Genomic DNA, 13377 nt, shown 5'->3' on the forward strand with positions numbered 1-13377 from the left:
AAAGTCCACGAAGCCTGTGTCGATTTTCTCGATTCGTTCTATTATGCGCTGCGTTATCACGCATTGAAACAAGCGCATATAGGTAACACCAAGTCGATGAGGCAACAGTGTTATGCTATGCTGCATTCCCGAAACATCGCCTGCAACGACCGAGCCCGGAGGCCGGAGCCCCGTCGTGATGGACAGGCGCTGAAGTTACAATTCACCAGCTTCCCCTCTTCATGGTCTCTCGCAAGGGTCTTGACTCTTGTCATTGCCTCCGCCTCTTGACCATCCGCTATCGGCTGATCGAGGGTCATTAGCAGTGCTGCCCTGACCCGCTCTCTGATTGAACGGTTCACCAGTTTGGCAAAGTGCCTTATCGTATCAAGCTGTTTCCCCGGTATGGAGGAATTAGTCTGTGGGGTCCGGTCCATCGACGCCGCAACTAGAGGCTCTATCTGGGGGTTGAGATACTCAGCTGAGTCAGTTTGTGGACCTATATCAAACTAAATTCATATGAGTTACGCACGTTGACAGTTCGCTCCATTGGACTCGGCCCCGAAGCTACTGCTTCGTTGCATTGGATTCATCGAGCATTTCGATGCGTAAAGGGCTCTCTGTTACACTGCACCTTGACCGCTGTCGACGGCAATCAGAGAGGCACCTAGGCTTGAGAAGCCGCGTGGGATGTGGGGAACTTCAATGCCAGCATGTCCAGGCTCCATTGACCTCACATCGTGCGTTTCGTCTTGGCCTAGGAACTGATTCCGTTGGCCGGCTCCTCTTGATAACTCCCGCTAATCCGGGGCTTGTGACTGCAATGGCATGATAAGGGGAGTTAGATGCAACGGTCCTGTCAAAATGAGGCCCATCAGTGCCAAATCTCTATGAACCCTGATTGTGATAGTCAAATCTGGTCACAGTTTGGATGTTCAATGGATGCTGCAGACAAAACAAAACATTCACAGCTGCCACTGATAACGATGAGAACATAGTTCTCAGAATATGGAACCTTCCATGGTCCGTCAGGGTCGTATTTGATGTTCATTCGGGTTCAAGCGTACCATGACAAGCCAATTAGCTCGTTTGGTACTTCTCACCTGCGAGGCAGTCAAGGTATCTCTCGGTTGGCATTTTTTGCTTCCCTTGCGTCCCGTCTTTTTTTTCACCTTCAAGGTCAAGAGACTCCACTTGAGGCTCACCAACAGCCCACGACGCTTCGGTCTTGCGGAGTCGCTTTATTATTAGCAGCTCCTTCGCAGCTGTATTAGAGCCAATGGATACACCACGAAGCAAGGAGATGGATGATTTCTTTTCTTCCTCTTCTACGTCCTTCTCTTTACGGTGTTCTCGAACCAAGCTGCTGCGTCACTGTGACAGGTTCATTGCCGCCCAATCCAGAGCGGTTTATCAAAGACCCATGATCCCAGTCACGGTTTGATCGCATCATTTGGACACACGGGCCAGTCGTTCTCGCACGCTGGTTCAAGTTCAAGCTCGGTCGGATAGCTTCGGCGCAAACAAAATGGTCCAGTACGGATAGGTTAGTCGTGAAAAAGGAATCAACCCTTCTTCAGCCAACGGACATACATAGCCTCTCATCGGTACTCTCTAAAAGTAATGCTATGTAAGTCCAGGTATCGGGTAAGTGTTCAAGCATCAGACATCATACTATAGCTCGGCTTTTATCGATGTCATCCGAGATTTTGTTCAAAGTGGATACGATAATTCATGAGAATTTCATAATATTTCGTACACAATCAACCTCCCTATCAGTCAAATATATTTGAGACCAGGCCAGCGTTGTGCAGCGGAAATCTTGTCAATCTCAGCCCACCACATCATGATGACCGTCTTGAGGTTTTGTTATCGTGTGATCCTGGTATGGTTGTTAGTGATAATGTATTGAGGTTTATATGACTTTTCCAGCCAACCAGAGACCTATTTGACATGGATAGTCCAGACACAGCAAGACCTCCTGGTTGTCGCAGCGTACCAAGCTTATCTCCTTTCATTGATAATGATTTAACTGTCTCCAGGATTACAGGGTATCGTCCCCATGCAACCACCACCATACACTACTTTTATGACGAGCCTGTAACTACCTACTCATCGACCGCATGTAGCTGGACCCCTCTGGTTAAGGGTAGGGACCTCGTGCTTGCCTATTTCTCAACTGTCATTGTCCCTCCTCACAAGTGAAATTCATGATGGGGGTGAAGCTGTTAGGGCGGTAGCCTAACTGTTGATCCTCCGCACCGCACCGTGCCTGATATCTAACTTTGTGTCTACGCCATCCCACTAAACTACCCCACGCTGGCGATCAAGGGACCAAAAGTTGAGCACGCGCCGTAGGACCTCAAAAGACCTAGCCAATAGATATGACTCCTTGCATAGTTCTCCAGTCCTTCTCTTGCGTTATCGATGACGGGAATGGACGGGCTGCTATCGCGAGGGGACTTTGTACCCTTAGTCCAATTCTTCAATGTAGATCACACAGTCTATCGTCACTTCGGTGCACGACCGAAGCGTGAGCCCCCATGTTATCGAATGCATTCGGTACTTCGCTAATGTAAATCTATGAGGCGGTACATTATATGACACTATCAACCCTTTGCTGCAACAGCCTAGGATTACGCTCGTCTCATCACGTCACGTCACACCATAACCTGCATTTGGTCACTGTACGTGGGCTGAAAGCTTCGGCGGCCCGAAGACAAAATCTAATACAGTATCATTGTACAGAGAAGGGTTTAGACTATGGTATCATTTCATGCGCCAGAGAGTAATGATATTACACAACCAGAGAGGTTGGTCGGTGGTGAATCGTGTTAGTTCTAAAAGCGATGGCTTATGATTGTACACCACACCTCGGATACTAGAAGTATGAGTGAGACTTGAGAGAGAGATAATGGTCTTCATCAGGCTGATCTCTCGCGACTTGGCTTGCTATCTATGTCAGGTGAAGAGATTTTACTCAGCATTCGGTTTGCTGGTTTGTCAGATGAACCTCTCTATTCGAATAGACTTTGTTCAAGACGTGAACTAATAAACTGCAATAGCCTCTCCTTTCGAGACAAATGCAGCACGAATCGGAAGCTTCAAGATCTCATCCGGTGTTTCCATTCAAGGATTGAGACATTGAGAGACAATCCTCACTACCTAGCCATGATAAAATAGATCGAGGCCCGTAGAGAACCCAATCTTGCCAATGTCAAGGAGACTACCACCGCTGGGTGGATCATAATTGCACCATCTGCCATGATGTGACAGGATCGGCTGAGACCTTGAGAAGTCATGACAGCTGTGACTGCTAACGAAGCGGTGAATGAAGGTTAAGCAGCCATTATAATTGGCTTTCTGATTGTACAGAGCCTCTCGTTTCACGTGAACGCGCCACGACTCACTTGTTACTCTCTAATTCTCATGTTCTTTCCTCTCAGCTAAGTGACTTCGTGTCTGAAGTAGCAACCCGTTGGCAAGTCTTATACGATTCCGTTTTGGTAGCATAGATGCCGAATCCCGACGACGAAGTATCACGAATCTGTGAAGATAGACGGTTTACGGAAGATCATCATCAATCTTGACATGACCGCCTTGCTCATTAAGGGCTCGATGGCTCGATGGCAGAATAAAACTGTACAGACATGGGGTTACTAGATAACAATGCCGTAGCCCCTTTCCGCCGATATTCAGTGATCTGACATAAACCGAATCGAACTCTGTGATTGAGTGTGCGTTTCGCATAGGTTGTTACGGACTGGAACCAGGTTGGTAGTTGGTTGATCATTGTACCTCAAGCTACCTTATCGTGAGCATAAAAACGAGACATTCACATCAGAGTCACAACTAAGACACCGAGGTCGAATTGCGTAATGGACAAACCTATGTACTGATGATAGATTCATCCTGCCTTCATTTCTTGCGAAAAGAAGTTACTATTTAGGAAGACAATTACTTATATTTATGACCTATGAGGGAATGAATATGACCCTGGAGTGCCGAAGTTGGTGTACCATCAAATATCCCGCTTGCTTGGTTATGCCGTTCCCTCCCAATACTCCTAACCCCTGCTTTCGTAATCCGACATTAAGAAAATTCAATACATTCAGCCTATATCCTCGGCAAAAGGAGAGGCTTTTGTTTTGTCTTTAAGAAACACCAGTCATGGATGATAATACGTCTGGTGGACTGGTTGCCCAGGTACGTACGAAGTGCGACGTTCTGCTGCAAGTTCCTGCGGCGTACCGGGTGGGAAATACTCTGGCCCATTCTTCGATGAGTTAGAAACCATCGTGCCGTCGTAGTATGGAGGACTTCCGGGGGAATGGCCTTGGCCCGGGATCTGCATCATGCTCACCTGGGGAACCCATAGATTTCCATTTGCATCATATTTGGGTTCAACCGCCGAAACTGACTCTGTACGTGGTGAAACGTAAGATGAGTCTTCGGGATGCCCAGATGGCAGTTCTACGGGAGGTCCTGAATATGACTGGGCAAGTTGCGGGCCCGTGTAGCCCACGGGGCTTGAAGGGGTGAAACTCGATGACTGTGGACTCCAAGGGCTAGGGGAAGGTTGGTTTGAGGCTAAAGATGGGTGTTGGGGATGATGGTAGTCGTAGGATTGAGTCATCGGCTGTTGTGATCCAACACGTTCCCGCCGACGTCGATGCTTTCGGATGAGGCAAAAACAAGTCACGAGCACGGCAATAAGAGCTACAGCTCCGCCGGCTGCGATACCTGCAATCGCACCAGTTGATAACGTCGCTCCACTTTCATGATCTCCAGTCTCAGTAGGGCCAGATACATCTCGGGTTGCAGTCCTTGATCCTGCCGATGCCGTCCGCGTCATGAGGGCTTTCAGATCTTGGTGGTCGAAGCCATCGGCTGGTGCTGTCTTGGTCGCTCCGCCAGTAGGATTTCCTCCCACAACTGAAATAATGTCAGTGGGGACAGCATATTTAGTTAGTTCGGGATCGTAAAGCATCCAGGGCGACTTGTCCTTGTTTTGTCGCCCCAGGGACATGTCGTGTAAACCCCATTGGTCCGGAACATCGCAGTCATTTGTCAGGGGGAAGAAACCACCATGAATCAACATCTGTGCCTCGTTCACAACGTTGCAGGTAAAACTGTGATGAGGGTAATCCCCAGTTCCGTTTCCTTCGGGATACATCTTGATCCATGTGAAGGTAGGGAGTGTCAGGATATAAATGTCATCAAATCCAGAACTTCCCTGCTCCTCGCCAGCTCCCCCATATAAATAACTGAGCATGGTCAGTATATGATGGCACTTAAGTTGATGATAATACACTCACATATTGTAAGAAGACTGGTCCTTGGTCCACGTAGCGCCTGCGCAAAATCGTCGACGTGATTCTGGAACATCACCCGTTGCATTTTGGAAATAACTTTTCCCGCTCAGAACATCATAGAGAATAATCTGGTCCATTGGTTGACCTTCCCAACCACCATCATTGGCGGCTCTGATTCCGCCAAAGTAAACAAGCATACCACCATCTCCGGCAGGGATATGAACCATCACACCCTCGGCGCGGCCAATATCGTCAGGTCCAGTGTCGTTGGACCAATTGTTTGTATCCATCTCATATCGCAGTAGGTATGATGTTGGTATCTGGGGAGCGTCACCCCAGTTCGCGTCGGTCGCATTGTTCATCCATCCGCCATAGTAGTAGGCCTCTCCGCGATCCGGAATGGACAAACCAGCTCCATAACTGAGCCCGACAACATCGTCTGTCCTAGAGACTCCCATGTTGTCCCACTCATCATTTATGATATCGTAAGCATAAAGGTCGAAGTCCCAAGGGGTTACACCATTGAATTCGCCGCCAAAGAGATAAATCTTCTTGTTGATAGTATCAGGCCAGAAGATACCACCACTTACATCGGGAACCGTCGAGTTCTTGCTCAGGTTCGCGTATGGTTGGGGCATGCCTGAACTGGCTACTTTGCTGAGATCATGGTAGATAAAGTAGGGGTCTATAGGAGTATTGGTCAATAAGCGGCCGGCGACATTACTTGGACGAAATCTCGTTACTCGAATGTGAGAGATTGAGTAGGGTTCGCATACTGGAGAAGTTTTGTGGTGTTCCAGAACTACCATCATATGTAACCAATCCTCCGCCAATGTAAAGTTTGTCGTCAACCACAGCACTCTGATGACCCCATCTTCGACAGAAATTTGATATGGGATCTCGTTGTTGCACTGTGAGGTTGACGCAAGAGAACAATAAGAAATAGAAGACCAAGCCCCGGCGAATTTGGCTGGCTGGAGAGATTGAGATCCGTATCATGGCTGCCGCCTTGATGCTACATTTACACACTCTCTCCCGGCCTGTTGGCTGATCACGAACCGCGAGGAACGAAGAGGTATTGGGACCTGGGCAATCGTCGTCAAAAAGTAGAGTAATCGCGGAGGTGATGAAGAGGAAGGAAAAGTCGGCAGCCCCAGTGCTAACTGCTAAGTCTCGTCTCGTTTCGCCTGCTCCGAGTAGTCTAAGGCAGACAACACTTGCTGATCATGAGCAAGGGGCCTGGCCGGATCCACGGGGGCCAGAAATACATGGGCTGGTGAAGGCTGTACAGGGCAGCGAAACCAATCTCGTGTTTTTCTTTCCACTGCCAAATAAGCGTAACGGCAGATGAGGGTGGCTGAGACGATATCCGGGGCTGACCTTGCGAGGTCTAGACTTTCCAGGTCGACGCCTCAAACGCATCCACAGCGTCAAGGACAGCCCAAGTAGCGGGTATCCATGCGGGAGGAAGGTTCGCGGACACCATTCAGAGCACAGAACTCTGATGTTCCTGCTGGCCAGCTGGTCTTTGGTGGTGAGACGACGGATGCGCCCAACCTGCTGGTGGTAGGGGCGGGTGTTGCTAGCACAGCCAGCGCGGATCATGATTCGCACGAACCAAGGAGCTGGATGCAGCTAGAGAAGTCAAAACGATAGGAATATCCAGTTGTGCTACGGGCTCGCATTTCAGCTCAGACGCAGACTCGGAACACACAGCAAAGGAGGGTTCCTAGGGCTGAACAGGGTGGCACCCACTACTCATTTTGCCAGAGCTCGTCACTTTGTTTCGAATCTACTCAGTTCAGATTATCAAGGACATCTTGATGATCTGGATGACCAGACTTGAAGATGAGTCCTATTTCTGTGGGGCCAATCTGGGCTGCTAATATGCATACATATTTACCAACCTACATGCTACAGTATGTACGTATAGAGGAAAGGAGACCATCAGCTCGGTAGTCAATTCAGGGTTCCACTGGTGACCCCTTATTGGACTGCAGCTTCCGTCCCCTGCACCTCGTCTCACCCTTCCACTCATCGGGAACCATCTTTCAAGACGAGACACAAGCCGTCATCCAAGTGGAAGTTCTGGTCCTACACGGATTTTACCATCCAACCGTTTCTTTTCTAAAGTGACAGAGAGTTTGAGATCAGGGAAGAAAAAGGCCAAGAGCAAATTCATGGCTTTCTTGATAATAAACACTCATATTAGATCATCACACAATTTAAATAAAGTTTTCATGCAGCTGTCAGTGTACCTTCTCAGGGGTCTAATTTACAGTATAGTACGACAAATAAATATATGTAAGTGTCTAAGGTGGACAATACTGATTCCTGTCTTTTTCTTCGCACACATCGCCAGCCAGGCTGGGATCTGTTAGAACTGCATCATGGCTCTGTGCCACAACTGAAGTGTCGGCTATACTCTTTGCAGACTCAAAAGCTTCGCTTAGGATTGCCTCTAGTTGACGTTTCTTATCTTTCGAGTTGCTGCTGCTGCGGGCTAGTCTCTGAATTATTGGTGCTGATGTCCGTTGTTCTTGATTAAGCCACTCGACCATACCCAAATGACCAACCAGGAGGATGGAAGCTCGATAAGCCTCGAATGCTGTTTCCTGTTTACACCCACGTAGACAAGCATTGATAAGAGACAGAGCGGAATGGTTGTGAGTCCTGCTGCGACCAAGTAATAACTCTAGGAGTTCCTGTCGCCCATACAGATCAAGGCCGTTGGGTTGCGAAACACTGTTGAAGTGGCATTGGTAGGTTTCGAGGCAGTGGAGGATGTCTATTAATCCTTGGTTACTGCCGGTCCAGTAACCAGTTTGAAGACCAATTTGAAAATATCTCTTGGAGGCTGTGGGCTTGCAGATTTCTGCTGAGAGTCTTAATCCAAGCCCACATAAAGGGCCTCCCAAGTGATCTCCCCTAGCTGTCAATCGTTGGCCAAGATTACCGAGGAACACCAAAACATCATGCTTATTCTGTAGAGTGTCTTGCTTCAAGAAGTTCTCACACGCATTGCGAAGATCTGAAGATAAATACTCTGTTGATTTTTCTTGGCCCGGGCTTTTGAGTTGGTGAAATGAGATGGCGCTGGTTTCAACTGACAAGTATTGTGATACTAGCCTACGGAGGCTAGTGAGTGAATCTTGCTTCCTCAGCGCTGCTGACAGCTGACCTGAATGAGACGGAGAGACGGCTGGGTATTGCCCAGACCATGACAATTGCGTCCGCGATTGAAACCAGCGCAAGAGTGATGAATCGTCCTCCAAGGCTTGTTTTGGAATGCCGTTGTTTGAGCTGATGAGGTGGAGTTTGTTGGGCTCTCTCTCCGCAGTTGCATTATTGGCAGATCCTTGTTGGACCTTTGAGGAGTCGATCAGTGGAGCTGGTGATGGGGCTCGGAGAGCTGCGGAGAAAATGTCATGGCTTCCGAGTCGCCAAGAGCTAGATGGTTCCGAGTACATTTCAAAAGACTTTATGCGTGACCAGGTGAGTGAAGTTTCCATTCTGTGAAGCTTCCGCCGAACATCATCTCGCTTGTTATCTCGAGACCATCTCTTGAGTGCCCGCTCTTCGTCCTCTTCTGAAGATGGTCGGACGTGTTTGCTAAACATATCGTCTAGATCGAGAAGGAGGTCGTTGATCCGAAAGTATTCGTGTTCTTCAGGTAGCTTGGGAGTTTCGGGCCACCTGTTAACAACATAGTATGTCTCTCCCCACCTCGTTTCATTTTTCAAAAACATCTTGCTCTTTGTCTTCCCAGCATCAAGCGCGGTCGAAGCTGCTCGGCGTTGCATTTTGGCGAGGGAGTACCAGAGTCCAACAAAGATGCGACTAAGATGGGTGCTAAGGTACCTTAGCTCGTTATCGACGGCAGAATAATTGTGAGCCGCTGCGCGCGACTTGGGGTTAATATTGATGCAAAAGAGAGAGAGAGAGATGGCGAGTTACTTCTTCAGCAAGAAGGGCAATGTTTTCAATGTCCTTGCGACGTAATCCTACGTCCCCCGCAAAGTGAGAAGGACCCCTGCTGTTAACGGCCCGGGCTTTATTTTGGTGCCAGGTTGGACATCCTTTAGGCAGGTGCTCGCCCTAGTGGCACCCCAAAACCAGCTTTCTCCACTATTTTTAAAGAACCCTTCTTATATGTGTATTAGTCAAGCTGTTTTTTAAGGTAAGTATATGTATTATGAATTATATTTACTGAGAATAAATATTAAGATTATTGTATCTTCCGGTATAGTGTATAACGCCTTGTTTTATGCTGTTTTGAAAAACAAAACACCTATTGTGTATCCTATTGACTGCACACTCTGTGTGTTGCTAGATTGGTATTTTGGTACTGAAATTTATGGATTTCAAAAGATTTTCTGAATAAAATCTTATTAAGCATAAGAAAGCTTACAATTCTTATACTTGATAACCTCTTCCCCTCCAGCATAACTGTACGAAAACCATCTAAGGGTATCTGCCTCAAGGACGCAATTGCTTCATAAACGAGCAGCTCTCAGTGTTGAGTTTTGTGCAGGTTTGATTGGTTCAAACCAAGGGTGGTGGGGCACGTGACCCATTAGCCTTGCGTATGAGGAAAGAACCAGCGAAATCAAGTGATCTAAACTGGGTTTCAACTTTAAATAACAATAATGTAAACAACAAGGCCCCTATAATCTTTGATATAACAGTGGTCAAAATCAGACAAGGCTTATCTGCATCAATGACGCAATTGTTGCCCTAACCAAGCACTACAAATATCAGCTCAAGATCTTTCAGCAGCTGGGTCAATCTTCTTCCTTCAACCAACCCGAAAGGCTACTCTTCTGCCAACCCTGGCATCAGTTATAGCCACACCGTCTCGACGCAAATTATACCATGGCTCCCTCTCCTACTGGAAAGAAGGACGAGGCGCAACAGATGAACATTGACAATATGTCCAAAGCCCAAGATCGCCTGGCTCGGTTCAAGGCCCTTCAAGCGCGAGCAAAGACTTCATCGGAGAAAAACCTGAAAGAGGCGACACTCGAATCGCAAAGGCTAGCCACAGATCCCAGCCAAATTACCGCCCTACATCGGAAACATGCGATCGCATCTCACAAACTACTCAAGGCAGACGTGGAGGAAGCGGGTGGAGATTTCGAGCGAAAGCGCGCATGGGACTGGACCGTCGATGAGAGCGAGAAGTGGGATAAACGCCTCAAGAAGAAGACGACTCGTCGCGACAACAACGCTTTTGCCGACCATACACAAGAAGCGAACAAGATATATAAGCGACAGCTCAAGAACATCGATATGAATATGGAACAATACGAGAAAGACAAGAAGGCCCTCATTGAGAAGGCAGCGGCTTCGGGCGGACTAGACATTCTTGAGACCGAGGATGGCGAGCTCATTGCGGTGGATAAGGATGGCTCCTTCTACTCTACCGCCGATTCTACGACTTTTGCTGAAAATAAGCCAGACAAGGCAGCAGTTGACCGCTTGGTGGCAGACCTGCAGAGAGCAGAAGAACAAAGACTGAAGAAGAGAAAGGAGAGGATGGCACAGAACGGGGACGATGGCGATGTGACATACATCAATGAAAAGAATAAGCAGTTCAACCAGAAGCTCTCGCGGTTCTACAACAAGTATACCGCAGAGATCAGGGATAGCTTTGAACGAGGAACAATGATTTGAAACGAACAAGATATTAAGTTAGGTTTTGGTCCAGTCGAGTATTATACAGTCCAGCGTCTTTGCTTTTAATACAATACCACGCAATATCCTACAGCATGGTTTTTCTCCAGGCTTTGCTCGCCAACTCCTCAATCTCTGGCACGTCGATGGCACCCTTGACGGTCTCATCGCCCAGGGCCTCAACCACCGCCTCCGCCACAGTCTCAACCTTCAGAGGCTTGACTCCCGCCGCACCAATGAAAGTCTTAAAGTAGTTGCCTGTAAGACCGTTGAAGGCTGTGCCAAGGCCAACCATTGCAGCCAGAGGCATTGTCACCGGGCGTGAACTATCAAACATGAAAGAAGGGCGGATGAAAAGACCTCTGAGTTCTGGGAACTTGCTGGCAATGGTGATCTCGGCCTCTCGCTTGGTTGAGATGTATCGTTGAGGGAGAACAGGAGCACCTGCTGCAGCAGAGATGTAGCAGAATGCGTTCACTTTAGCAGCAACCGCGTGCTTAGCCAATGTGACTGCACTGTCGCGGTTCATAATCTCATATGTGAATTGATCCTTGGGGTTTGGAGGCTTGATGTCCTCGCCTTGTCCTTTAGCCAAAGGGTCCACACCTCGATCACGAACGGGAGCAAAAGCTTTCTGGAGACCAGCAATGGGGGACTCCTTGCCTGAGATGGCACCCTTGTAATCAGCCTCTAGGAGGATGCCCATGCTGTGTACCACGAAGTCAGCGCCATTGAGTAATGGAGCATACGTAGCCGGACGAAGAATATCACCACGCTCCCAGCTCACTTTATGTGCCCAAGACGGAGGTGTAGCCGAGGCGCTGATAGTGTCCCACCGAGGGTCACCGGAACGGCTGTGCAACAAGATGAGTTCGTCTCTTGAGATTGTGATAGATGTGGGTTATACCTGATGGAGGTTACATCCCATCTCGAGCTACAGCATATTTGCAGATACGTGGAGCCCAAGAAATCGGTCCCTCCGCAACAACAGCTTCTTTGAGGCCGACATCGTGATGCTCGTGTAAAAGTCGTGCGATGTCAAAGCTCTTCAGAGCTATGGTGGAATGATTCTGGTAGATTGAGGTATGTGAAACGGAAAGCTGCGGATAAAGAACTTCAGTAAATAGGAAAAACAGAGGATAATGTTCTTGTGATGCACTAATCGAATTTCTAGTTCAATCACTGGCAGCCTGCCGTGCAGCTATCGATGGTAAGGTGGAATCAATGAAATCATCATCGGAATCACAAGGCTGAAGACCCGATGTGGCTGCATTGCGATTATTGGCCACGCCACTGCGGCGTAAGTTGATCAAGTCTTACGAGGCTGACTCTTTGTCATTCTTTGTGAAACCTCACCTAGGTAGGTATTTTCTGGTAATATTCTCAACATCAAAATACTCTCGCGGTAACAAAAATTTCGGTAGAAATAGCTGAAAGCCCTGCGAAAACAACATGGCGCCCCAAAATCAACTTGGGAAGCGTGTTAAGCTCACGCAAGTCCGTCGGCCTTTTATCGTTGGGAGCACAGCGAAGCCTTTCTCCGACACGAACCCGCGACCAGCAGGTGTCCCTGACACTCATACGCATTCATGGCAGGTTTTCGTCAAAGGTCTCGACGATACCGATATTACCTACTGGCTGCGTCGGGTTCAGTTCAAACTTCATGAGTCTATCCCTAATTATGTACGAAGTAGGAGATGGCTTTCCTTGTTTGCACATGCTGATGCTAACGGAAAACAGTGGTTGAAGGCGAACCCGGAAAACCCTTTGTAGTCGAAGAGACAGGCTGGGGTGAGTTTGACATAACGATCAAACTCTACTATGTCAACGACTCGGGGGAAAAGCCCCAGACACTATACCATTATCTCCGTTTACATCCCTACGGCCGGAACGAAGAAGAGAAGCAAGCTATGATCGCTTCGAATGGCGAGATCCGCGCATGGAGCTACGAAGAACAGCTCTTCAACGAACCCTACGAAGTCTTCTATAACCTCCTCACCCAAGGCGCCGTACCTAAAGGGATGGAAGCCGGAGCGGTGGCAAGGGCAAAGGGAAGACGCGCGCGCCGCCGCCTTTCCCCACTGACAGCAACGAGGTTTGGGAGCATTCGGCGATGATACCAGCGCACAACCGACCAGGCCAGCCTTTCAGTCTAGAAACGGAGGCGGCCGAGATACGCAAGCTAGCAGATGCGCAGACACAAGCTGAGGATATGGCCAAAAGGATACTTGCTGAGCTCAAAGCCAAAGAAGAACTACTTGCGAAATTAAAGGGCGAGAATCAGGCTGCTGCTGCCGCAGCCAAGTCATAGAATGATGGCCGAGTCACGCACAAGAAATCAAGACGGAAGAGAATCAAGTCTCGCAAGCAGAGCGAAAGCGAACAGTACAGCTAAGACGAGGCTTCC

The 13377-nt window shown here is 48.4% G+C and overlaps 6 protein-coding genes across 10 annotated transcripts; 2 read left to right on the forward strand and 4 right to left on the reverse strand.

Moving 5' to 3' along the window:
* Window positions 1-602: 602 nt before the first annotated feature.
* Window positions 603-707, reverse strand: FOXG_18230 (uncharacterized protein; the record flags this gene model as incomplete). The annotated part of the gene is made up of 1 exon (XM_018398291.1): window positions 603-707. The coding sequence occupies one exon, from the start codon at window positions 705-707 to the stop codon at window positions 603-605; it is 105 nt and encodes a 34-aa protein (XP_018235404.1).
* Window positions 708-3577: 2870 nt separating this feature from the next.
* On the reverse strand, window positions 3578-7186 carry FOXG_02088 (uncharacterized protein). Of its 5 annotated transcripts, none has more exons than XM_018379371.1 (4): window positions 6071-7186; window positions 5298-5979; window positions 4343-5246; window positions 3838-4255 (listed from the first exon to the last, which is right to left on the reverse strand). In XM_018379371.1, exons 1-4 carry the CDS (start codon window positions 6291-6293, stop codon window positions 4148-4150), a joined length of 1917 nt encoding a protein of 638 aa, XP_018235406.1. In that variant the 5' UTR covers window positions 6294-7186; the 3' UTR covers window positions 3838-4147. The 5 variants fall into 5 exon arrangements, with proteins under 5 accessions (XP_018235405.1, XP_018235406.1, XP_018235409.1 ...); XM_018379374.1 differs by having other exon boundaries at window positions 5298-6017; XM_018379370.1 differs by having other exon boundaries at window positions 3578-5246.
* A 221-nt stretch (window positions 7187-7407) lies between these two features.
* Window positions 7408-9439, reverse strand: FOXG_02089 (uncharacterized protein). Its single transcript, XM_018379375.1, has one exon. It carries the CDS (start codon window positions 9095-9097, stop codon window positions 7607-7609), a length of 1491 nt encoding a protein of 496 aa, XP_018235410.1. The 5' UTR covers window positions 9098-9439; the 3' UTR covers window positions 7408-7606.
* A 472-nt stretch (window positions 9440-9911) lies between these two features.
* Window positions 9912-12218, reverse strand: FOXG_02091 (uncharacterized protein). The gene is made up of 2 exons (XM_018379377.1): window positions 11878-12218; window positions 9912-11824 (listed from the first exon to the last, which is right to left on the reverse strand). Exon 2 carries the CDS (start codon window positions 11674-11676, stop codon window positions 11059-11061), a length of 618 nt encoding a protein of 205 aa, XP_018235411.1. The 5' UTR covers window positions 11677-11824; window positions 11878-12218; the 3' UTR covers window positions 9912-11058.
* Window positions 10170-10970, forward strand: FOXG_02090 (pre-mRNA-splicing factor SYF2; the record flags this gene model as incomplete). Its single annotated transcript, XM_018379376.1, has 1 exon — window positions 10170-10970. The coding sequence occupies one exon, from the start codon at window positions 10170-10172 to the stop codon at window positions 10968-10970; it is 801 nt and encodes a 266-aa protein (XP_018235412.1).
* Window positions 12219-12422: 204 nt separating the features above from the next.
* Window positions 12423-13281, forward strand: FOXG_02092 (protein AF-9; the record flags this gene model as incomplete). Its single annotated transcript, XM_018379378.1, has 3 exons — window positions 12423-12660; window positions 12711-13006; window positions 13066-13281. 3 exons carry the CDS (start codon window positions 12423-12425, stop codon window positions 13279-13281), a joined length of 750 nt encoding a protein of 249 aa, XP_018235413.1.
* Between the last annotated feature and the right edge of the window lie 96 nt (window positions 13282-13377).

This window comes from Fusarium oxysporum, chromosome 5 (assembly GCF_000149955.1).
Source record: "Fusarium oxysporum f. sp. lycopersici 4287 chromosome 5, whole genome shotgun sequence".
NCBI classification, from domain to species: domain Eukaryota; kingdom Fungi; phylum Ascomycota; class Sordariomycetes; order Hypocreales; family Nectriaceae; genus Fusarium; species Fusarium oxysporum.

What these genes read in the sequence shown, in the direction of transcription:
- FOXG_02088 (XM_018379370.1), bottom strand. Translation starts at nt 6,293, where the DNA reads ATGATACGGATCTCAATCTCTCCAGCCAGCCAAATTCGCCGGGGCTTG. An exon ending in AACACCACAAAACTTCTCCA is followed by an intron (nt 5,980 to 6,070) that starts GTATGCGAACCC and finishes ATACTCCTATAG; the next exon opens with ACCCCTACTTTATCTACCAT. An exon ending in GACCAGTCTTCTTACAATAT is followed by an intron (nt 5,247 to 5,297) that starts GTGAGTGTATTA and finishes GACCATGCTCAG; the next exon opens with TTATTTATATGGGGGAGCTG.
- FOXG_02091 (XM_018379377.1), bottom strand. Translation starts at nt 11,676, where the DNA reads ATGGGCATCCTCCTAGAGGCTGATTACAAGGGTGCCATCTCAGGCAAG.
- FOXG_02089 (XM_018379375.1), bottom strand. Translation starts at nt 9,097, where the DNA reads ATGCAACGCCGAGCAGCTTCGACCGCGCTTGATGCTGGGAAGACAAAG.